The 25,197-nt window shown below is 48.0% G+C and overlaps 1 protein-coding gene across 6 annotated transcripts in view; it reads left to right on the top strand.

Annotated features, from left to right (window-relative positions):
• Positions 1–25,197, top strand: part of PECAM1 (platelet and endothelial cell adhesion molecule 1) — a 101,746-nt gene that overhangs the window by 63,628 nt on the left and 12,921 nt on the right. For all 6 annotated transcript variants that reach the window (XM_032616024.1, XM_032616021.1, XM_032616020.1 and 3 more), the window contains 9 exons: positions 4,771–5,019; positions 6,294–6,569; positions 9,736–10,023; positions 10,649–10,756; positions 11,867–11,894; positions 12,573–12,649; positions 14,998–15,051; positions 16,094–16,156; positions 21,884–21,940. In XM_032616024.1, coding sequence (XP_032471915.1) covers positions 4,771–5,019; positions 6,294–6,569; positions 9,736–10,023; positions 10,649–10,756; positions 11,867–11,894; positions 12,573–12,649; positions 14,998–15,051; positions 16,094–16,156; positions 21,884–21,940 — 1,200 coding nt within the window. The remainder of the gene's footprint in view (positions 1–4,770; positions 5,020–6,293; positions 6,570–9,735; positions 10,024–10,648; positions 10,757–11,866; positions 11,895–12,572; positions 12,650–14,997; positions 15,052–16,093; positions 16,157–21,883; positions 21,941–25,197) is intronic.

The following is a 25,197-nucleotide window of genomic DNA, read 5'->3' as shown; positions in this document are numbered from 1 at the left end:
TGCTGAAATCCAGGATGGGCAGTGAGAGCTGACCCTTCTGCTCCTGCTGGTCTGAATGAATGTGCTCAGGCAGGGCCATGGTGCTGGTGGGGAAAATCAGTACAGAGCAAGTAAACCGCTCACTGTGGTGGTTGAGGGTGCAGGTTGTGGCATCAGATCCCAACCCGGCCACTCAGTACCTCTGTGACCTTGGGTGCGTTATTGACCTTCTCCTTGCCACAACTCTGAGATGGGGATAATGACAGCCCTCTAGGACTCTTACAAGGACCAAAAGACATCACCCTGCCATAAAGGGCCGCATATAGAGTAAGCGCTCAGTGAAGTGTCAGCTGGTGTTTCTATTATTACATCACATTTTTCTTTCCTCTGTGCCAAATACTATGCTAGATCCCTGTATCCGTGTGCCGGTCCTATGACAGGGTCAGGAATGAGAAAGCATGACTAAACTCAAAAATAATAGTCCCAATTCCTCTTTGTTGAATACTGTATGCCTGGTTTACGTACATTTTCATTTCAAGCTCACAACTGTAGTATAAGGTAAGAATTATGATCCTGGCTTTATGGAGGTGGAAGCTGAAGCTGAGAGGTTAGGTCACTCACCCAACAATTAGAGCAAGGGTCACCCCCAGGCCTGTTAGAGTTCCAAACCCATGTACCTAAAAGTTCCGTTGGACTCCTTCCTCCTTTTCCTGGCTTTACTTTTCAAAAAGTACTCTACTTTGGGAATTCCCTGACAGTCCAGTGGTTAGGACTTGGCCCTTTCGCTGCTGGGGCCCAGGTTTGATCCCTGGTTGGGGAGCAAAGATCACGTAAGCCGTGCGGCCAAAAAAAAAAGTACTCTGCCTCTTCCCGTGTATTGTATGTATTCACGCAGTAGAATGTGAGCTGATGGGGGCAGGGACGTTATCTATGTTATCCAGTGCTATATCCTTAACACCTAGAACAGTGCCTGGCACATACTAGGCATTCAATACCTATCTGTTGGCTGAACAGATGAGCATTGGCTAACAGTGTTCCAGAGGCAGAGAGAGTCGGCACTTCTTGGTTCCCAAGTGAAAGTGTGCATTCATTCATCATTTGTTCACTCATTTACTGAAAGCCTCCTCTGTGCCAAGCATAGAGTGTATAGTCACAGTGACAGTCACCAGTATCACAGGTAGGCTGCCAACTACCCAACCAGGTGATTGGCATGTGTTGGACCCTGCTAGCAATTTAGTTTATTATTGAGAATGACAAGTGTTTTGATGGCACATACTGTTCACTGATAAAATATAATTATCTCATTAGAGAACAGTATTCAGTTCAACATATATTGAGCACCTTCTGCAGGCTGGGCAACTTTTGGGGGATAGGGAGCTGCCTAAGGCCAAGCTTTGCCTTCGAAGAATTCACAGACATAAATAGATCATGAGAATGCAATGCAATGAACCACTACATTAAAGGGATGGGTGTACTGCTGTGGGAGCTGCAGGGACCACGTGACAAACACATGGGCCGTTTCACCAGTTAGAGCAGCACCCCGACCCCTCAGGCCAGCCTACCTGAGGGAAACGTAAAGCATCTTTGGACCATAAGATACTATTGTTGTAGCTGATCCCCCACATCCAGAAGTCCAAGTCATGTGGGGACACAAGTCAACCAGGAGATGAGTCGCCCTGGCCCAAGAAAGCAGAGCGTTAGACTCGGCCTGCCTCTCCCACCCCCTCAGCCTGGTGCTCTGTGGTCCTGTTCCACGTAGAGCTACCGGAGCCAGGCCAGGGCTGGCAGGCAACGCCCCCACGTTCAAGTGCTGCAAGCCCTTGGACATGGCTCCAGGCCCACTTACGCGTCTGGTTTTCCACTCCTCTGTTGCTATCAAGCTTCACTGTAAGTGGCTCTATGTAGTGATGCTGGAGAATCACAATAATTTTGTGAACATAAAAATCATTGAATTAGTAATTTGTCTTTGGCTTGAAAGTGGGTTTCCTTCACCCCTCACTGTCCACCTTTTCAGACCCAATCTGCCACCAAGTGCTGCCAGGACTCTCAACTCTGCCCTTTCATCTTGTCTCCACAATCACACCCTAACTCTGGCCCTCACACCAGGATGCTTGCAGGGGTTCCCCAAGCATCTCGGCTCTAATTCATCCTTCAGCCAACCTGTAGGAGAAGCACCTATTCGACATCATTATTACCTTCACCTTGACTCCACCCTCTTCCAAACATCCCATCCCACTCTGCCTGGGGCATCCTTTCCCCTTGGCCACTGGAAAACCTCTGTTGTCCTTAAAGACCAAGCCGCAAATCTCCCTCTAGGCTCCCCCAGGCAGAGTCCCATGGTCACACCTCAGTCCCCATCACACTCTTCTCCTGTCTTCATGTCAACTGTCACTATAAAGATTTAGCATCCTTCTCCACCGCCCTGGGTGAGCTCTTGAAGGACCAGGTCTGTGGCTCAATTCATCTGACAACATTGATACTTAGCACAGAGCCTGGCACATTGTAGGAACTCAGTAAATAATTGTTCAGTGAGTGAACAAAAGACCCATCCTTGTTAACCCCCATGATGGTCCAGCTGGTCTGTTTACGTTACCTCCTTTACAAACAGACATTCCCTGACAACATCGTATTCCTAATTCTAAACCACTGTGCACCCACCCTAGCAAGCTGTTTTATATTTTTTGCATTTTTGTTTACATGTTTTTATTTTTTAATAAATTTATTTATTTATTATTTATTTTTGGCTGCATTGGGTCTTCGTTGCTGTGCACGGGCTTTTCTCTAGTTGCGGAGAGCAGGGGCTACTCTCCATTGCGGTGCGCAAGCTTCTCATTGTGGTGGCTTCTCTTGTTGCAGAGCGTGGGCTCTAGGTGTGTGGGCTTCAGTAGTTGTGGCACACGGGCTCAGTAGTTGTGGCGCACGGGCTTCGTTGCTCCGTGGCATGTGGGATCTTCCCGGACCAGGCCTCGAAGCCGTGTCCCCTGCATTGGCAGGCGGATTCTTAACCACTGCACCACCAGGGACGTCCCTGTTTACGTGTTTTTAAATGTAGAGTCATTGCTGTGGGATTCTTCCTGTCATTTTTTTCACATTTTTTGGTGTTTGTCCAATGAGATCGTAAGGCACTTAAGGAGGTCAGTTTCTTTGGTTCCTTTTCCCCACTCCTAACCTAGAGCTTTTGATGGTGATCTGAAAAGAGGTAAGTCGATGTTTATTATATGGAAGGACAGAGAGATGGAACGTGCCTTAATGAATTAATTATTGGGATATCACCTTACTTGCGGTTTTATTTTATTCCCTGTCAAGGAAACTAGGAAGACACCGTGGACTGGTTATGATGGAAATGAGTTCGATTTCCATCTGTGGAATATCAGTGAAGACGATGACAGTGTTGGTTTTTACTTCCAAACCTCTATGGCAGATAAATTTAGAGCCAAAGGTAGAATTTGGTCCCTGACTCCTAGTTGCATTCTCAAACCTCTAAGAAGGTTTCCTAAGAGAAACTTTGAGTCTCAGTCTCTTTCTTAATATGAAGATAGTGTCAAGCATTACTGGCTCCTTCTTCTTTCTGCATCAAGGGTCATAACCATGAAGTCACTGTACATTTGCTTACACGAAGGATCCAAGTCTCCACAATGGTTAAGTAGTTAATTAGTAATTTCCCTGCTGCTGAAAATAAAGACATTCACCATAATTATAAAATATTGATATAGTTCAGGGGATACTTAAATTAGGAGATGGCAAGACTTCTTGAAATACAGCCTCAGTCTTTACTACTGTTGACATCCAACCTACATTATGGTACTAATAACTCCTTACAGTAGCATAGCATGTTATAGTTTACAAAGTGTTTGACCTTGGGAGGCTTCAGGTGGCATCTTCATTCTTCTCCATGGGGAGTGCTGGAGGGATGGTGGCCAAGCTGCCACTTGTCCCCAACCCCATACCATGACCCTGCTTCAAGCTTGGACTACATCGCCTCCTGCTTCCAGTCTGGGCCCCTCCAACCCCATCCATTCTCCTCCCAAAGATCTCCCTGCAACACACATCCGATGCCATTCCCCTGACCCCGACCCTCCATGGTTCCCACTGCCCTGAGGACATAACCCACGCTTTTTTCTGTGGTTCCCAAGTTCCTTGAAGATATACAAGCCTTCTTCTTCTACTCCCACTATGTGCCAGGCTGCCTGAACTTTGAGGTGCTTGAACCTCCTGCCAGGCCTTCCATATGCTATTCTCTCCGCCTGTGATACTTTCCATCTTTGCCTGGATAACTTCCTCCAGGAGCTCTTTCCTGATTCTTCAAGTCTAGGTTCTGTGTCCCCTCTGTGAGCTCTACTGCAAACACTATCTGAATCACCCGCGAGACTTAAGAACTTTGGAGTCGAGGACTGTTTCTTTTTCATTGCTGTCTCTCCTATGCCAAGCACAGAGATGGCCTGAAATAAATACTTGGGGAATGAAATGAGTGAGTGGATGAATAAATGGGTGAATGTCTGAGTCATTACTTGCTGCATCACAAGTTGCAAAATTTTTCTAATCCATGTCTGTGAAATAAATTGGATTAATGAGGGAGGCAAACCTGCCACTGGAATCCCAGGTGAAGAATGAACCCTGGCTCTTCAATTGTGTGATCGTCAGGTACATGAGAAGCAAAGGAAAACTTTGTGCAGGAAGTTGGGAAATGGTTCTGTCAAAAGCAGCTGGGCCGAAGGCCTCTCCATAAATGGGCTTTCGGGCCGGTACCCAGAAACATCTCACCCCATTCCCACTCACTGTTTTTTTTTTCAGAGCTGTTTTCCAAGCCAAAGCTGGAATCTTCTGCCACACGTCTGGATCAGGGGGAAGGCCTGAACCTGTGGTGCTCCATCCCAGGGGCACCTCCAGCCAACTTCACCATCCAGAAGGGAGGCGTGGTTGTGTCGCAGGCTCAAAATTTCACTAAGATAGCCTCAGAGCGGGACAGTGGGACATACACCTGCGTCGCGGGCATTGGCAAGGTGGTCAAGAGTAGCAACGCGGTCCAGATAGCTGTGTGTGGTGAGTACGTCCTCGCTGGCTCTGAGGGTCTTGGGACTGAATGGGAGAAAGGGAATTTTTTGCCAGGGGCCACCCTCTGTGTTCTGAAGGCGGTTCAGACTGAGGCGGGGTAAGAACCCGGGGGAAAGAGAGAGGAGTGGAAACGAGAGACCAAACAGCAGCAAGTGGGTATTTCTGCTCAGAGTACAGGAGAGAGGCATCAAGGAAAATGTCGTTGGCAAAAGTCACATTCATGGCTTTGTTGTGGCTCTATGCTGATGGTGTGGCCTCTGAATCGGCAAGATTCTGCTGCTTGAACAGGCAGCCACCAAAGGGTCAGGGAGGAAACACTGCTTAGTTGACACTAAACTTTAAGATCTAAGTTCCAGCTTTTGATCCCTATCCTGGCTCACCCGAAGGGCTAGGACTCCCAGTGGGCAGAAGTAGGTACTTGGACCACCCAGAGCCAGGCTTCTTAGACTTGAATGTGCATGCAAAACCGGGCACAGCGCAGGTCAGGATGGGGCCAGGTTTTGCATCTCTCACCAGTGCCCTGGGGATGCTTGTGCTGCTGGGCCCTGGACCACACTTTGAGCAGCGGGGTTCTAAATGGATGTGGAGCACCAGGCAAGCTGTCACCGTCACTGTTCTTACGCATCATGATCCTTCAGTTTAGCCTTCAGTTTAAATCCAGCCAAGATTTTAGTCTCAACCAAAGCAGGGTTTTAGCAGTCATCTACCTCACAAGGAAATAATGTAAGAGACGAATGTGGGTCGTTCCATTGTAATTCTTTTTGTTGTTGTATCTCTCGGGAGGAGGTCGTTTCATTTTATTAGCTTTATAAATAAGCTAATTTCTAAATAATAACCTAGTATAATTCTTGTTTCTGAGGCATGAAATTTACTATCAGGAGAGGCTGAGGCAATGAGAATTTGTTTTAAAATATATTCTGTTTGGGTACTTGTATTTTTTAATATTTTTCTTGTGTCTTTTCTCAATACGAAAAAAAAGATATGAGTGTGTGTGTATGTGCACATAAGATATGTGAAAATACAAGCATATATTTAGGGGGATGTAATGTTCTTCCTGAATTTGTGCCGTCCTTTTTTGTTTATATTACTTTCTTTCCCTCTCCCTCCTCAAGAATCTTAAAGCAGTCCTCCAAAGGTAGATAAGGCAGGCAGGCATTTTAAATTCGAGTAATGACAGAGAAAGCCAAGCCCAGAGTTTGGAGACGGAATCCCTTAGGCTGGATGTTTTGCTTCAGATTGTTTCTCTCTCTCTGTCGTTCTAGAAATGCTTTCCAAGCCCAGTATTTTTCATGACTCCAGGTCTGAGGTGATAAAAGGACAGACCATAGAAGTCAGCTGTCAATCCATAAACGGAACCTCACCCATTTTTTATCAGCTTTCAAAAGCAAGTAAGACTTTGGCGAGTCAGAGCGTGGGCTCCAATGAGCCCGCAATATTCAAAGATAACCCAACGAAAGATGTAGAATACCGTTGCATCGCGGATAATTGCCATTCCCATACCAAACTGGTCAGCGAACTTCTGCAGGTCAAGGTGATAGGTAAGTCATGTGGGAAGAAGAATCCATGTGGGACTGGGGCTTTAGTTCACATTTTCAAAGGTTTGGGGTGGACAAGAGAAGTGGGTGGTACTTGTGCAAAGTCCATGGACGTGACGTGTGGCAAAGCAGACCAAGGCCCAAGTAAATGGAGCCGGAAAATATCTGGGGGTTATCAGTGTGGCCAGTGTCATCCTTTTCCAGAACCTTTCAAGTGAACTGCTGAAATCATAAGCGTAAAGTGTCCCAAGTTGAGGAAGCACAGAAGTTGTGCTTTGGGGCTCCCTTAGCATTTGCTCATGTTTAGATGAACTGACAGTCTTCTCTGAGAATTGTAGACCAGAGCTCTTCTCTACCATGGACCCTCGACGGGGCAAATTCTGTTGTGTGTGGAACCCACAGCAGTCAGAGCTTCAGGCTAACAGTCACTAGGACTCTCATACTCAAGAGAAATATACCATTGTCCTGAGATGGATAGTTTTCCTCAAGCCTCTGTCTTGTACCTTTCCGGAGGCCTTAGGAGTGCCCATTACTTGCATCTCTGAGACGTTCTGCATCTTGTTGTAAAAAGCTTAAAAAGCCTTCCTCTTCATCCTCCTCCTTTTTGTTTAATAACTGCTTGTCTACACGTGCCATGTGGACATCTTGAGTTGGACAGTAGTTTCTCCTACTATTCTTGGGGGGGTGGGGGTGGGTGGGGCATGCCGTGCAGCTTGTGGGATCTCAGTTCCCCGACCAGGGATTGAACCCATGCCCTCTGCAGTGAAAGCCCGGAACCCTAACCACTAGGCCACCAGGGAACTCCCTGATTCCTCCTACTATTAATGTATAGCCTAAGAGAAACAATACTTTTCAAATTAACATCAATATATATTAAGCTTCTCATGCCGTAGGGCATACAGAAAAAGAAGACATATTCTTTGTTTTCAATGATATAATGACAGGATATAAACAATGATATAAACACAGGATCTCCTGATTAAATAGTGAAGAAACAATTTAACATATTTGAATAACAGTGCAAACAAATATAGAAAAAAATGTTACCAGGCAACACATCTTTAATGGTCACATGAGCTCTCCTTACAATGATGGTGATAGGAATTTAAGGCATGAAAGATATCATCTAGCTTGAGTGGGAAGAGCTGGGTCAGGAGCCAGGGTTCAACAGTGGGTGGGCAGAGAGGGCTAGAGATGGTCCCCAGCCTAGTCAAATAGGTGGTCAAAAGGCTCCAGGGAGCAGCTCTAAAGGCTGTGGGTAAGTCAGATGCCTGGAAAGAAAGATTGGGAATGGAGAGTCATTGGATATAAACTGGTAGAGTAACTGAGCCTAACTGTAAAGGGCATCAGCTGCCAGCCTTAGGAGTTGGGGGTTTGTCCTGTGTGCAGAGAAGGGCCAGAAGAGAGAAGGAGGGCATGCTGAGAATGGGGTCTTGGGAAGATTAACCTGCTGGTCCTATCAGTCAGAAGGAGTGGAGACTTCAGACCTTACAGTACCTTAAGAAGCTAACGTAGAAGCCCATGTGAAACTCTTGGTTTGAAGTGAGTCAGTATTAGTGGCTAATATTTACTGAGCTCTGACCACATGTCCAACCCCATGTGAAGTCTGTTAGTAAATTATTCCCATTCATACTTACAATAGCCATGTAAGCCCCATGTTAATATCATCCTTACTTTACGATGAGGCAACCAGGGATTAAGATAAACAGCTGGTGGGCAATAGGGTCAGGAACTGAGGCCAGGCAGTCTGGCTCCTGAGCCTGGCCTGCCACCACCCGCTTGTGCTTCACAAGAAGACAGGCTGTCAGGTCAGGCTGCACCCTCCAGGAGTCTGTCCTTGTGCTTGACCCCCACCATCCCATCCCAGGCCTGGTGCCCCCTTTCGTTGGATCGGCAGCTCCATGGTCTTGGCCACGCCCTGCACTCACACGAGGGTGATTCATAAATCAGATGCCGGTCTGCTGATCGGTTCATTCTGACACTAGCAGGAACATACTTGGGAAGACAGTTTAGGATCAGAATCTTAATGGTTGAACATGGAGTGAAAGGGTCTGTCTATAGGAGCAAGATGAGTTCTTCTTGGATCTGCTGGGAATGAGAGGCTGGCAGGGCTTCTCAGTGGAAATGTGCAGGTAAAAGTCAAGACTTGGAATTCAGGGGAGTAACCTGGACTAGAGCTATATATCTAGGCATTAAATGCCATAAGTTTATGTGTTAAATTCGCAAATAGAAGCTATAATGTAGATGAAATCACCAAAGACGAGAATGGAGACGGCAAACTGAGGACTGAATTTTGCAGAAAGTCCACATTTAAGGGGCAAATGGAAGAAAAAATGGTAAATAAAAAGGGAGTGGCAGGTGAGGAGGTAAGAGAATCAGAGTGTGAGGCTTCACAGAAGCCCAGGGAAAGCTGAGTTCCAAAGGAAGGGCTGGGTGACAGGCGAGAGCTGTAGGGAGGCCAAGGATGGGAAGACGGAAAGAACATCTACCATGGATTGGACCTGCAGGGAACACAGGGATGAGTTAGTCAGGGGTCAGGTCATCTTTGAGTTTCTTCAAAACCAGAGATACAGAGCAGTTTCAGAAGCAGAGGGATAGAAGTCAGGTTTCCAGGCTAATAAGAAAGTGGGAAATGAGGACATGCAGGCAATTGGTTTAGATCATTCAAAGGAGGAGAGAAACAGGACAAGAGCTCGAGAAGGCAGTGCGTCAAGGTTATTTGCTCGTAAGATCTGGAGGTGCCATGCATCTTTGTAAGCAGAGGGAGAGGAATCACATACAGATACAGACACACACACACACTCTCACTTACACACTTACACACAGTCTCACACACAGACTCACCCAGAACAGACCCTAGCAGAACACATAAGTTAATCGTATAGTTGAGCTAAGTGGTCAGTAATACTTGAGGTGGTAAGTGAAGGGAGGTGTCCCTAGCATCCTGTGTCTAATCAATATGTGAGGGCAGGAGGTGTCCATTGCTGCCCTTCTGGGCTAATCGGGGGAGGAACTGTGAAGAATGTGGGATAACACAAGTGACTTGAATAAAAGGCAAAGTCCAAGTCTGAGTCACAGACACAGATAGCTGGTCTTGACCAGTGGCCGTGTCAGGTTCTTCCTCTTCCCCACTTTTCTTCTCAGTGCTAATCCCTTTCCTGCTTTCCAGCCCCAGTGGATGAAGTCAAGCTCTCTATCCTATTGAATGAGGAGGTAGAGTCTGGGAAGCCCATTGTGCTTCGATGCTCTGTGAATGAAGGATCTAGTCCCATCACATACAAGTTTTACAAAGAAAAGGAGGGCAAACCCTTCTACCAAGTCACCTTGAATGACACCCATGCCATCTGGCACGAGCCAAAGGCTAGCAAGGAGCAGGAGGGACGATATTACTGCACGGCCTCCAACAGAGCCAGTCTCTCCAAAAATGTCCTCCAAAGCAACACCCTGACAGTCAGAGGTGAGTCGAGGTCTCAATGGCAAAATGTCGTGTGAGCTCCAAGGGCAAGGCTAGAAAAGCACTTGTCAGAGGAAGTGGGTGGGAGTTTGGTGCATTTTACTGAGGATTAAGGGAACAGCACATTTGCCAGGCTCTTTGGTGTCAGGTAATAAAAATCCACTCAAATTAAGTATAAAACAGGAATTGATTATTATAAGGAATTAGAAGTATTTCACACAGTCCTAATTACAAATTCTCGGTGGAGAGACACCAGCTTGGGTCAAATGTGCGCCCATGGACCACCTGTGGTCAAGAGGAGTGGGTCATGCAGAACAGACATGGTTTTAGAGAAGCCCACCTATGTGGGCAGAGGGTGATTTATGGAGAACGAGGAAGGGTGAACAGACACCCTATGAAGAGTCTCCTTCAGTCCTATGGTCCTTTCAGACCATCACTGACTCGTTTTATAGCAGAAACAACTATTTCTGCCCCTCCTATGAACACAGAGTCCCTCAGAGGTAGATGCTCAGTGAAAGACATCAGTTACAAGGATATAAAAATCAGTCTTATTTGCTGCTTAGAGATGATATTATTTCTTGCTGGCAGAGGAAAAACTGATCTATTTAAAATTTTTTTGCACTTCCAGTCTATCTTGCCCCCTGGAAGAAAGGACTTATCGCAGTGGTTGTCATCGGAGTGATCATTACCACCTTGATACTTGGGGCCAGATGCTATTTTCTGAAGAAAGCCAAGGGTGAGCACAGTCCTTTCATTCCATTCTGACAGGCTGCCCTGCCAGGAAACCCGTCATGGATGTGAGGGGTTTCAGCCTCACGGGAGGCTAGTGCTCTGCTCCAGTGAGGGTCGAGGACATGTGCCTGACGACAGCCATTTTCCTCCTGGGGTGTCACCTTGATAACCAAAGATTTTGGCTTTGGTGGGTGTGGAGATTTTACCACCCCTGGATTTAGCTAGGCAAAAGTGAAAGCAATTGCTTTCTTAGTTGGGCTCCCCAGAAAAGATGAATCTGGGGGGAAGTTGCATCTACATGTGGTCAGAAGCAGCCCTTCGTGTGGCTTTGGCAACATCTAGTCCTACAGTTAGTAGAGTTGGGCATGGGTGGAGACACCCACACACGCTCCCAGTTAATGCCTCCCAGTTAATCTTCTGGTTGTGCCACGATTTCTACCCTGTGCTTGGGGTTAGCCACGTGTGGAGGGAAGCCAGGATTACTCATGGACACTCAGGAATCAGAGTCAATTAAGCAAGATGCAAGCAAAAGGGCACAGCACCGGTAAAGTCTGCAAAAATTTTGGGGGGATAAGACGGGTTGCTTATCCCTGTTAGTGCTGCTGCCTGGGATGGGAGGAGACAGATGGGATGAGGAGGGTTTTTTCCTAAAGCAGGAAAGGGGCAGCCCCCCCTGGGAAAACAGTCCTAAGGCTGAGTCTGGCCTTGGCCTCAGGCCAGTTTGGAATTAAAAGCTCGGGGATTGATTAAGCCTTTACTTTTGGAGTGGTCTTGAAGCAAAGAAATAGTTGCCCGTTTATCTGGCTCATCTGGTTCCTGTGCTGTTGTCTTCCTCTCCGTCACATTCCATGACGGGAAGTTGCTTCTGGCTAAAACAGTCGAAATGTCAAATTTCAGGGAACATGATGTGAAATCTCTTGGTATAAGACCAAGAGAAGACCTGCTTCGTTTATTTTCCTTTTTAAAAAAGTGCGAATATATTTGGCGTTCTGTTCTCTCTTTTTATGGGTATTCAATCTTCAAACAAGTCAAATATGGTTGAAATGAGTGTTCCTGTCTGATATGGTTGTGGGTTCTTTATACTGACTTTGGTTCTTTTCTTTGTCTTTCAAAGCCAAGCAGATGCCGGTGGAGATGTCCAGGTCAGTGTGCTTGGAAGAGGGGTGGCTGTCCTATGGGTGTGGATAGACTTGTCTGGAGGGATTCCTGTCATTAGGAAGTTTTCAGTGGTTCTTGGCAAACTCAGAAAAATTAGGACCTTGGGTGTGAGCGGTGTAGGGGTGTGTGTGTGTGTGTGTATGCGTGTGTGTCTGTGTCTCAGTGGAAGATTGCCAGCTGTCCTTCATGGGAAGGAATGGCTTTATTCTGAGGTCATGTCCTGTCTACACTTTTCCTTATGAAATTATAATGGTAGATGGAATTTAAAATGTTTTTACTTACTTGGCAAAATAGAGTTGCCTTAAAAATGGTTGTACTATTTTTACTGTTCTTGAGATCTAAAATCCCAAAGCATGGAAACTATCGTTCTGTTCCTGAAAGAAACAGGATGAGGAATCCCCTCCTGACATGGGATTCACCTCATAAAGGACTCCTCATGTTTGTGTGCCCTTTGGCCCGGACACTTATTTCAACCACAAAAAGGTTTTTGTCAAATAATCATAGAGCTGAAGAAAGCATTAGTTCCAAATGAGAGAGTAAAACTTTCCTCACTTCAGAAAACTCTTCCTGATTTTCTCATGCTCTTTCCTTGATTATTTTGTTGGTTTGGAGTTAGAGCCAAAAAATGTTATTTCTTTTTCCTTTTTAAATTTCGATTTAAGGCCAGCAGCACCACTTCTGAACTCCAACAATGAGAAGACGTTGTCAGATCCCAACACTGAAGCCAACAGACATTATGGTACCGTCATGGTTTTGTGCAGTTGTTAAGAGTTTTTCCCAACTTGCTCTACACTCTCCTGTCCCTCTGAGAAGCAGAATCTATGGGCGGTGGGGTGAGGTTGGAAGGGAAACTCTGGCTTCAAGCTGGGACACTTAATCTAATCAGTCATTGGGTGGTGAGCTAACAAGCGAAACAAAAGCGTAAGAAGAAAGGCAGAACATTATGCTCTAATTTCACCACCTTCTAAATATCCCAAGGAATGAAAGGTGGAGAATAATTATAATGCTGTGGACACCCGCGTGGGTTCTCTTCACACACTGGGCGCTGTGCAAGTGAAATCATTCTTCATTTGTAAGAGAGAGACCAGCTATCAAATGAAGGCACTGGGGGCTTCCCTGGTGGCGCAGTGGTTGACAGTCCGCCTGCCGATGCAGGGGACACAGGTTTGTGCCCCGGTCCGGGAAGATCCCACATGCCGCGGAGCGGCTGGGCCCGTGAGCCATGGCCGCTGAGTCTGCGTGTCCGGAGCCTGTGCTCCGCAACGGGAGAGGCCACAACAGTGAGAAGCCTGCATACTGCAAAAAAAAAAAAAAAAATGAAGGCATTGGTAAAACATCTTCTCAGGTGGAATTATTTATTGCAAACACAAGGCAGTCTCATTTCAAACTTGCCCTGGTGGGAAACCAGTTTAAAGATCTCACTGTTGATAGAGGCATTAAAAAAAAAAAACAGAGTGGTACAATAATGGAATACCTGGTTGTGAGGTTTATCACAGCTTGAGAGTCAGATCAATAGGGTGGGGAGCCAGTCCCAGGTGTTCTTAATCCCATTAGGTCTGTGAGAAAATTGTTCACAGCTTTTAGCAGGGGTGTTGTCTGTTTCCCAGAGGGGGCCATGATTAAATCACACAAAAATTCTGTCCCAGACAGTTTTGGGAATTAAACACTGATGTTCTTTTCTTTTTTAAAAAAATTTATTTATTTATTATTTATTTTTGTCTGCATTGGGTCTTTGTTACTGTGCATGGGCTTTCTCTAGTTGTGGCGAGCGGGGGCTACTCTTTGTTGCGGTGCGCGGGCTTCTCACTGCGGTGGCTTCTCTTGTTGCGGAGCATGGGCTCTAGGCACACGGGCTTCAGTAGTTGTGGCATGCAGGTTCAGTAGTTGTGACTTGCAGCCTCTTGAACACAGTCTCGGCAGTTGTGGCGCACAGGCTTAGCTGCTCCACGACATGTGGGATCTTCCCGGACCAGGGCTCGAACCTGTGTCCTCTGCATTTGCAGGCGGATTCTTAACCACTGCACTACCAGGGAAGTCCCCTGATGTTCTTTTCTAATTCTGTAACATTGTCACACAAAATAAAAACTTTTTAGAATACACCTTTTACAGGGCATTCCTGAGAAATCTTTTGAGAAATGAGCAATTCCTATAGTACTGAATCATAAACTTTTTAAAAAGTAAAATAAAACATATGTCGTAATGAGAGTAATATGCCAATAAAGAGAAAAGAGCAAATATGTCATTGAAGAAACTACATTCGGAAAAGTTTGGTGAATATTTAGCAAAAAGTAATCCAGTGCTATAGAGAAAATACCTCTTTGTGGTATAAAGTGGGTTCTGTTGGTAATTTGTATTTGTACATAAGAACAAAGATATGATATTCTTAATTAAATGCTGATAAAGACTTATATTAAAATAGAATTTCCTCCCAAATTTCCAAAGTGCAGGAAATACTCCAGTTCTTATTATATTTTCTCTGCATGGATTATTTCAGTTTATAAATGTATGTTAGTAATCACAATAGTAATTTGTAAATACGTAATGGAATGGAATGGAAAACCATGTGTTCTTCAGGAGTAGTGTTTGTAACACTTGAAAGAAGTCTTTTTAATAAAGAACATCTTGATAAAAAAGATCAAAAAACTTTTGCTCCTGCCCAGGTGGCAGCCTGGAGATATTGCAATATCTTTGAACCATGTTCTCATGGATCCAATTCTCCAGCTGAATGATACTGGTCCACTAGTATCCTTCATGTTTGTGGTCACTGGCTCACCCCTTCTAGAATTAAGCTTAATTTCTTCTGAGCTTGCTTCTAGTGAACAATTCTGAATTTTGAACAACTCATAAATAGCCATGTCCCTCCCATGCGATGGTGGGCATCATACCGGTTTTAGAAAGAGACCAGGCAGTGGGTTGGATGGGGCCTAGGGCCAACAGGAGGGTATTCGGACCCCAGCTACACTGCTGGTTGCCAACCACACTGAAGAATTTGGGCTTGACTCCTTTTGTTAGTGGCACTGAGTTTTCTAAAATTTATATAGAAAACTAGGAATTCCACTGTCACTCATCCTGTTATTTTTCAACTAGGTTACAATGAAGATGTTGGAAACCATGCAATGAAGCCATTAAATGAAAATAAAGGTAATTATCTATCTAACTTTTTAAAAATTAGAAACCTTTGCTTTTATATAAAAGACCCCTAGGAAAAGAACAAAAGCTGTTAAGACCTGTGGATATTTCCTCATCTCTCTTAAATGGAGATGGCTATTGCTTTCTCCAAAGATGCTGTCTAGTGTCTCTTGTTACTTGTCTTAAAGATAAGCAGCAGTGCTATTTTATTTTATTTTTTGTAGTGTATTTTTCATTTTTTTGTTTTTTCTCATGTATTTTTCATTTTTATTAAACATTTAGTAGATACAAAGTAATATTTATAAGTTATGTATAAAATATAAACAATAGCAATTCAATAAATAACTGCATACTCATCATCCTTTAAAAAAAAAGAACATTTCCACTACCTTTAAAGTACCCTGCGTACTTCTTCCCACCCCAGCCTCTTAACACTTTCTTTGCCAGCTTTATTGAGATATACTTGACATATAACATTGTGTAAGTTTAAAGTGTACAACACGATGATTTGCAGTAATGCTGTATTAAAAAACACCTGTGCCTCTACTATCCAAGAGAAGGGAGATCCTCCTGACTTATTTCGTAGCCCATTCTGAATCAGGAAGTTCCATTCTGGGTGTAACTTGATTTCCTATGTGTATGCCTCATGCTCTCAAAGCAGTTTGAGGCTGGGGACCCCGTTCCCCATTTCCTGAGATCCTTTCCATGTTGGAGAAAGTGTTCTGTGCCTGTGGCCATGGAGAAGTCTTCTACAGTTAACTGCTGTGGCCGATGCCGGCTGTTTTCTGTATCTAATGAACTTTACAAGTCCTCACACTGTGGTAACAACGGGACCTGAGCCGGAGGGTCCTTCCACATCCCGGGAGTGCAGGCCTCCTCATTACCTCTCCCAGCCTGAGTTTTCTCACCCACTTAGAATGGAGTTAAGCCTGCATCCAGCTTCCCTGTTAAAATACAGACTTCTTCGATCACTTGAATAGAAATCTCTACTGTGGTCTGAGACCCCCCAAGGAGACTCTGTCTAATCGCAAGCTGCTGTGGTTCTTTCGAGCAGAGCCTCTGACCTTGGACGTGGAGTACACTGAAGTGGAAGTGACCGCCCCTGAGCCTCACAGAGGTAACACCATCACTCAAGGGATTCCCCATGTTTTATTGTCTGCTTGGGTGTAGATGCCAGGGTGGGCTGTGCTGTGGCCCCCGGACAAGAATCTAGTCACCCTCATCACTCAGAAGGGAGGTGGTCAGCAGACAGACGGGCTGGACATGCCCAAGGCGGGAGCAGTGACACCCACCCAGGTTTGGAGGTGTAAAATTTCATTAATTATTATTTATCATACCAGTAATGATGGCTGCGTTTTATTGAGCAATTACTAAGTACTAAGAAATGGGTCTGTTGAGAGACTTTTAGCAGGCAGCCTCACTCCTGGGTGTTTGGGCATCCTTTCAGAGGTAGCCCCCTTGCCCCAATCTAGCACCTTCCTTAAAAAGTTGCTTGCAGACTGAGCTTGTATAAATGAAATGTGCAAGGGGATGAAAGGGCTTGGCTATTTAAAGGGACAATTGAGTAAAGGCTTTTGAAAGCACAGACTCCCTCTGCATGTAAACAGTGGCACCATCATTATGCTTCAGGCTTTGTTTTTATTGTGTGGTTCTCTTGGGCACACTGCCCTGGAGAAGGCCCCTAGCCCTGGTCCTGCACTGGGGAGACTGACTCAGGGTGGGTCAGTCCACAGCAAGCACTAGAACGTCAATCTCAGCTGCTTCGGGCACCACAAAAAAAAAACAGGCACATCCTCCTAAACCTCCTTAGTTCCCCCAGAGGCTGCCACACAAAGGAAGCAGCCACCCGAGCCTTCCTGCCCTGCTGGGAAGCTCGTTAGGGCTGTTGCTGTGCATCCCCCTTCCTGCTGAGGCTGAGGCCAAGCTGCATCCACTCAGCCTTGCAGGCCCGGGGCTGCTTTGCAGACCATGCCTGTGTAGCCTCAGCCAGAGCCACGTGGTGATGGCGTTCTCTTGTCACCTCTTGCTCCATGATCTGGAAGGAGTTTGGGGTTCCTTCCTTCTTCCCTTGCTTAGCACGGTTCTAGGTACCATGTCCGCAGATGTGTCCGTGGAACCTTCCAGGCAGGGCTGTCCCCTGTAGCCCCTGGGGCTGGGTGCTGCACAACAGGGCCACCATGCCCATAGTCTGCAGTCAGCATGGCCCCTGCAGTTGGTACTGCCTGATCTGCACCACTACACAGGGCGTCCCAGTTGCAAGTCTAGACTGGACGGGGCAGGGGTGGGGGCCACGGCCGGCCTGAAGTTCTCTTTCTCTTTACTTCATGGTAAAGTGATTTGCTTGTTGGGTTAGCAAACTATGGGCCCATGATGGACCAGCCCCAGTGCAAGCAACAAAGGTACATATGTGGTCCCCTTGTCATGGAGGTGTAGCCCCTGAGGGAGTCAGGAAAACAAGGAACCGATGAGCAGATAGTATCAGGTTAGAGTCAGAGTTTGCAGGAAGAGTAGGGTGTGGTGGAAGGCCTGAAAGGTGATGCCTTTTCTGGCTGGGTGGTCCCAGAAGGCCTGTGTGAGGGGAGGCAGGACAGTGGGTGGTGGCCTAGAGCTTGGCTCATTTAAAGACCTGAAAGGAGACCTTAAAGGATCCTTAAATGACTCTTTCTGGTCCTTAAATGTCTGCAGAGAGGGCGAGAGGGAGTGGAGGCAGATGAAGCTGGGAGGACCAGGCGGGGCCCAGGGACTGCAGGGCCACTGGGGTTCTCTTTTTGTTCTAGTCTCAGTGGACTGGGGGCCTTTGGAAGCCTTTAAGCAGCAAAGTGACAAGTTCCAGCTTCCTTCTTTTAAAAACGATCCTTGTGGCTGGTGTGGAGGACGGATTAAAGGGAACAAAAGTGGAAACCGGGCAAGAGGGGATGAGGATGGAGCCAAAGTGCTGGCAGTGGATAGATTCTGGATAGATGTTACAGACAGACCGCAGTACTGGATGAAAAATTCGTGGCCAGGATGGGAGATATAGAATGACTACATGTTTCTTGACCAAACAACCACATGGATGGTTGTGATGCCTGCGATTGGGAGGCACAGGCTCATGGGGAGCCTGGTTCGGTTGGGTTAAATTTGAGAGCCCAGGAGGAGACAGCGCAGGGGTCTTGGTGCTCAGAACCAAGTGTGGGCGGGCTCTGGCCGATGGGACTTTAGGGCGCTCCTCGCCGGCCTTCCCTGGTCCAGCCTGAGCCCCTCCATCACCATGCATCGTGGGTGCCGTCCCACAGGTAACAGCTTACTTCCTCCTAAGGGGGCTTCAGACTTGGAAGGAAAGGGGAACCACAGCAAGAGGGCAGGGCTGAATGTGTGTGGGAAACCCCACTGCCCTCCATGCCGCACTGTGCTGAAGCAGAGAGCGATTGCCCTGGGTTCTGGCCTCTCGGTTCTGATACCTGTCCCAGAGGGCCGGGCCCCACCCTTACCCTGCTGCCGGCTGGGCCCAGGCAAGGTGGAGTTATGAGGGCTGTATGTGAGGCCTGGAAGGCTTTGGATTGAAGGAAACTGAAGCAGGAAGAAGGAAGCAAGGTTTTGTCCTTGGAAAAGCATCCGTTTTCCATTCCTTTGGGGATGTTTCCACGTTAGCAGCGTCTGGTTTTCTTTTTCTTGCTTGAAGGTGGGGAGCGGTTGAAGGGAAAAGGGAACCCCTGGGAGCGGGCGAAGCAGGGGTGCTTTCCTTTGCCAAGCTGTGTACCTGCAGGGTTGTAACCAGCCGGGTCACCTTTCCCCAGTCTGCACAAAGCCAAAGCTGAGTGAGCTGCAGGGGCCTCGGCAGAGCTGGACTGAAAGTCACTCGGATGGAAATGGAGAGTTTCTAGAGGATTCAAGTTGTTTTCTGGACCCAGCCTCCTTGGCAGCTGAGGGACAGTGGGGGAGAGCGGCCTGGCCCAGGATGCCGTCCCCCTGTTTTCTCATGGGTGGGGAGTGGGGCATTACTAGGTGAGGGCCAGACTTTGTGGGTTCAAGGCCAGTGGTGAGTCAACTTGACCTGGTCTTGGCCAACCCAGTTCCCTGTCCTCAAGGCCTCCCTCCTCTACAGATGGGATGGAGGAAGGAGTGGGGACCATGTCCAGCTCTAACCGTGGCTGGCAGCTGACCAAGTGGTCACTTGGAGGTGGAGGAGGGGTGGGAAGGAACTCGTTAAATCCTGGTCTGCTGCATGTTTGCTCTGAGACTAATTGCTGGGAAAACCCCATGACGTTGAAGCCATCTCTTTCTCTGTTAACAGAGAAAAACAGAAGCCAAAACAAAGCCCATCCGGAAACATCCCTGACAGCAGAGACAAACAGCCTGCTGGCCTGGTTTAGTCATTAGCAGGCAGCTGCTGCCTCGGAGCAGCGGGAGGAGGGGCACTCTCAGTGAGCTGCAAACCCCGTCCCCCTGGCCGGGCGGAGCCAGGAGGGCAGTGGGGGAAACTGCTGGGCCAGCTGCAAATCTGGCAACTCAACCAAGAAGTGAAACCATCCTGCTGCCCTGGCTGATACACAGAGTTATGAGGTGAAAGGGAGTTGAGTGTAACTCCTTGGGTCCAGAGGGTGTCAGAGCGTCCCCAAGGTGACCAGAGGTCTACCCGCCACCCCTTATGTGCCTGGGGGCGGTGGAGTTCCCAAGGGTGTCCAGGCCCCCAGGCTTGGCCGTGCAGTCCCTCCCCTCCATTCCCTCCCCTCCATTCCCTCCCCTCCATTCCCTCCCAACGCCCCCAGCTCCCACTGTGAAGGAGGATGAGCTGGCAGGGCCCCCAGTGCTCCTGGTATGCAGTGTCCTAGAGCGTTTGTCACAGCATTGTTTGCATACCATCCGCCCCAGGGCCCCGAGCTTCCGAAATCTGGAACCAGGTCCCCGGTCACCTTTTCCTCTTCCACAGTGCCCAGCACACAATAGGTGTTAGGACCATGGTGAACGAGTGACTTGCCCATGTCTGACATTGAGCAGAGTCCCTTAGTGATGCGGTAGAACCCCCAGTAGATAGGGGAGTTGCTGGAGCTTCCCTCTACACCTTCAGATCTGGTGCCATGGAGAGTGGAGAGTGGTGAGGGCATCTCTGCTGTCCTCTTAGAGGAAGGCAGGTGTCCCAGCAGGGGGTGCCTGGTATCTCAGCCACTCTGCTGAGTACCAACTGCTATATGGTGCCCTGGGCGGAGTCGCTACGATGCCTTCTGCAAGGTCCTGGCACCCCTAGTGCCCCAAGTACAGCTGTCTATCTGAACTGCCACCCAAGCTTCCTCCTGCCATTTAGATCATGACATAAGAACCACGACCACTTAGTGTGTGACGGATGACCGTGATTTTAATCCTAAGACCTAAAACCTCAGGGATCAGGCTGATCATGCCAAGAGCCTCCTGAAGGTGGGGAGTCTGAGACAGAGACACCCGCAGGGACGTTGACTGTTGTCTTCACTGTCCCATCAAGCTTTACAGGTGCCCCAGGCAGCTGTGCAAAGTCTGGGATCGGGAGGAGCACAAGACCCGGGCGCTGCCCTAGAGGGCGTGGGGCCCGCCAGGGGAGACGCTTGTGGGGGCGAGTCGTGTCAGTGTGCCGGGGGCGCCCACGTAACTGCCCAGGGCACAGGGAAGGGAGGAGTGTGTCAGGGAGTGTGTAGGTGTGTGAGGGTATGTGCACCCCAGTGCAGGAGCGAAGCTTGTCCTGGGGCTTGGAGGATGAGGAGGAACGGGGCAAAGCAAAAGGGCCGTGCAGACAGTGGAGGAGTGTGTGCAGGACCAGGGCCTGAGAGAGGGAAGCCTGGTGAGTCGAGGGTATCTTGGTGTAGTTAGAATCCGTGTACGTGCCCTGGCCATCTGCCACTGAGGAAAACGGCATCCACGTGGCACTGACCATGGCGGCAGGAAGCATCACCCAGTCTAGGGTTCCGTTTCCCGATTTATAGAGAGAGAATGCTGGCCACACGGCATCAGGCACCTTTCTACAATAAGGCTTCCTGGTCCTTTGTGCAGGTGAGAGGGAAGTGGCGGGCTGCATCCCCTGAGGGTCTGTGTGTGTAAGTGCACGTAGATGCACCATGAGCGTGTGTACGTTTGTGTATACATAACCTGTGTGTGTACGTCAGCTTAAACAGATGGCTGTACAGGGGCTCTTTGTCTCTCAAACCACTGAGTCTCCTCTGGGTGTAATCCACACCCTAAGTGGGTCATCTTGTCTGCTGTTCAGAAAGGGTCCAGACCAGAGGATCTGAACCCTGTCTGCATATTAAAATCCCCTGGGAAACTCTTAAAAACACCAACACCAGGGCCCACCCTGGACCAATTCAATCAATCTGCAGTGAGGCCCGGCTTGCTGACATTTGAAATCAACCAGCCCAGTTGTCTAGAGTTGTAACTGGGTCCCAGCTTATCCTTAGAGTCACAGATGATACCCAGGCTCTAACCCTGACCTTGGGTAATTGGGAGACCCTAACCCAGCCTCCTGAGAGGGGCTGGCAGAGCAGCTGGACAGAGGGACACAGTGGCAGAGGAACAGGGATGGGGCCACTGAGCTGGAGGCTACAGGTCTGTGCTGGTGGTACCTCTACCTGTGCCCGCTAGGTCCAGGGGTCCCACAGTGGCCTGTTGGCCTCATACTTCCAGGCTGAGAGTGATGCTGGAGGGACCATGATCTTCTAAAACCGGGAAATGGCCCGGGCTCAGTAGTGACAGGGATTCCAGGGGCTCCTGGAGATGGGCACTCGTGGGGTGGGTAGTGGGGTACAGCCTTGCCTGGGAGCCTCCGACATTTTCCTGCTTCAGCAGTGAGCTGACCTGGTGCCCAGAGGCAGTTGTTGACCTGTGCTTGGTCCCTTTCCAGGTCTGGGAACAAAGGGCACGGAGACGGTGTACAGTGAAATCCGGAAAGCTGACCCCGGTGAGTGAGGGCCCCTTAGCTCCCCCAGCCAGGAGTTGGGGGGAGGGCACTTCCCGCAAACTCATCCACGGGGTCTTGGGAGTGGGCAGGGGAAAGAAGGAGCCAAGGCGGCCAGAAAGGGTGCCAGAGTTATTAACCCTGTCTTCCCCACCACCCTTAAAAAGTGGCCACAGGTGACGTGTACTATTTATTTAGTTGATGAACACTTATTGAGTGCTGGCTGCATGCCAGGCAAACAGAACCTTATACCTTCACACCCAACTGATGGCCAAGTGGACCAGAGCGTGTCCTGGCACCCCAGCAGTGTCCCGGGCACTCCTGACCCCAAGAGAAGCAGCGTGGCCCTGCCTGTTCTCAGGTGCCAGCCAGGGGCCCCACCTGCTCCTCACCTGGGCCCTGGTGCACTGGGGCTCCCGAAGGTCTTAGGCAAAGTCGGTGCTTTGCTTTGAAGATGTTCAGTAGCTTCAGCCTTTCTGTGAGCACGCCAACTTTGGGGAAGGGTGTGTGGATCTACTTCCGCTTCCTTTGATTTCAGCCCAGACCCCACTTCATTTCCCATTTCCACTGCTTCCTCATGGAGAGATTCCCTGGGACTGAACAGACACGGAACTGGGGATGCTCCCAGCAATCTCATTTTTTGTGTAATTATTCTATTCTATTCTCATGAAATGAAATCCACAAAGACCACTTTTATTTTTTTATCTTTTTTTTTAATTGAAATTAAGTCGATGTACAATATTATGTAAGCTTCAAGTGTTCTACATAGTGGTTTGGCGTTTGCATACATTGTGAAATGATCACCACGATAAGTCTAGTAACCATCTGTCCCCATACAGAGTTATTACAATATTATTAGCCATATACCTTATGTGATATATTATATCCCCATGACTTATCTTTTTATATAAGTGTAGGTTTGTTACCTCCTAATTCCCTACACCTATTTCGCCCATCCCCCATCCTCCTCCCTTCTGGCACTAACAGTTTGTTCCCTGTATCTGAGTCTGTTTTTACACAAAGACTACTTTTAAATTCTGAAAATAAGTCACAACCCAAAGAGCATAAACATTCCAGGGGAAAATAGTCACTATGCAGATATCTTGCTTTGTACAACAAACCTCTACTTAAGTGGATTCTTTGAAAGGGAATTATTAAAACAGGCTGGAAAACTTTGATAAAGCCTGGCTACCCCAAGGGTGGTCCACAGACAGGTAGCAACGATCTCAGGCCCAAACCAGACTCACAGGGTCAGAATCTCCAGAATCTGAACTCCCAACAAGGTCCCACGTATTTCTTTTTCTTTCTTTAATATTTATTTATTTATTTTGGTTGTGCCAGGTCTTAGTTGCAGCCTGTGGGCTCCTTAGTTGCAGCACGTGGGCTCCTTAGTTGTGGCATCCGAACTTCTTAGTTGCGGCACACATGTGGGATCTCGTTCCCTGACCAGGGATCGAACCCGGGCCCCCCGCATTGGGAGCACGGAGTCTTATCCATTGAGCCACCAGGGAAGTCCTGGTCCCACATATTTCTGATGCTGCCAATATTAGAGAAGCACTGTCTTACCTGAAGAGCCTACTTGTTACCTGAACTAGGAATCACCCCTTAATTAATCTTTTTAAAAGTGGTATTTTCATGGGTAGAGCAGAAACTCAGCCCCATGGAGAACTTGACACTGACTGAATGATAATTTGAAAACCATTTCCTGGGGAATTCTTGGCTTCAGTATCTCATTTTGCATTCTCAGTCTATTCAGAGCTAGCAAAACGCAAATTTAGAAACAGGCTTCCTCTGTTCTTCCAGTGTAACAGAAAGCTGAAGCTCAGATCAGGTTCAAGGTTGGTCCTGATGGGTAATTGTGTAAAAATGCCCCCTTTGCTTTCCTCGTGGTGGTCCCTGAGATGGTTCGCTTTCAGTCGCTTTGGTTATGCAAAAACTCACGTTTATTAAGCACTTGCTGTTTGTGCTAAGTGGTCTATATTACATTATCTCTTTCAATCCTCCACAGTAAATCCCATTTTTCAGATGAGGATACTGAGGCATAGAGGGCTTACTTAAAACAGTTCCCCACGGTTAGGGTTAGTACACCAGAACTGGCCCACCCCGGAGCTGGATTCCATGCTCCTGATCATTGAACTGCCTTTGGTTTTGGGGAAGGGAAGCTGGTGAAGTGTGGAGGCCACAGGGAACCCCGGCTACAGGAGGCTGGGGAGGGGCGGGGGGCGGGCTGTGGCCACCTGAGGCCACCCCTAGAGGTCCCATACAGTTGGTGAAGGCCACGCCCAGTGTGGATTCCAAAGGCTTGTGTTAGGGACCCTGCAAATTAGCCTGAAAAAAGACAGATTAACAAGAAAAAAGCAGTGAGAGTAACTCAGTGGAGTGGGGTGAAGGAAGCTCCCAGAAGCCTTCCTTCTGCATCCGTTGATTCTCATTTGCCTCTAGCTCAAAATAACTCTTATACCAAAGTGGCATGTTTTGGGGTGGCATATTCTGGTTTTCTACTCTGCTTCAGGGTAGCTGTTCAAGTGGGTTCTCTCAGTGTCCCCAGGCTGGTTCTAGATGCCTCCTGAGTCCTCAGTTCCCGGCTGTTGGAACCTGACTGCTCCCACTGGCCTCAGGCTGGAACAGACCACAGGCACCATAGAACCCAACCCGGTAGGGATTTGAGGTGGTAAAGAGCCCTGTTTTGCTGGGGGATATCTGAGCCCCGGTCCTGGTGCTGCCACTTAACAACTGTGCGACTTTGACCAAGAGGCCTGACCTCTCTGTGATGACTCAGTTTCTTCAACTGTTAAATGGAGATGCGATTAAATGAGAAAAGGGGGCGAGATGGCGCCAGGGGAGATGGTGCCATTTACTCCAAGCATGCAGTCAGTGTATCACCCCTACCGTACAGTGAGCATTCAATCCATTTTAGCTGAAAAATGCATGAGGAACTTGAGCCCTAGTGCCTGGCCCAGGGCAAGACTAGAGCCAGCTCCGGACTCCCAGGCCAGGGCATTCCCACTGTGCTATCTGGGCCATTAGGTGTCAGTTGGGGCTTGGGTCTCTCTATAATCTGGTCTTTCATCTGGCAACCAGCTCCTGCCAGGTAGGTAGAGGGAGCCCTGGGTCTTATAGCCAAAACTACATCACTGCTGCAAAAGCCAGTGTCCTGGAAGCCAAGGGAGTTTCTGTTTTTGAGCGTTTCCCACTCAGTTGCTGCCCAAGGGGAGGAGGCTGCAGGCCTTGGTTGATTCCTCTTTCCTTTTCTTTTTTTT

Source organism: Phocoena sinus, chromosome 20, assembly GCF_008692025.1.
Source record: "Phocoena sinus isolate mPhoSin1 chromosome 20, mPhoSin1.pri, whole genome shotgun sequence".
NCBI classification, from domain to species: domain Eukaryota; kingdom Metazoa; phylum Chordata; class Mammalia; order Artiodactyla; family Phocoenidae; genus Phocoena; species Phocoena sinus.
The sequence above is the reverse complement of the archived record's forward strand: the minus strand, read 5'-3'. Positions and strand labels throughout refer to the sequence as shown.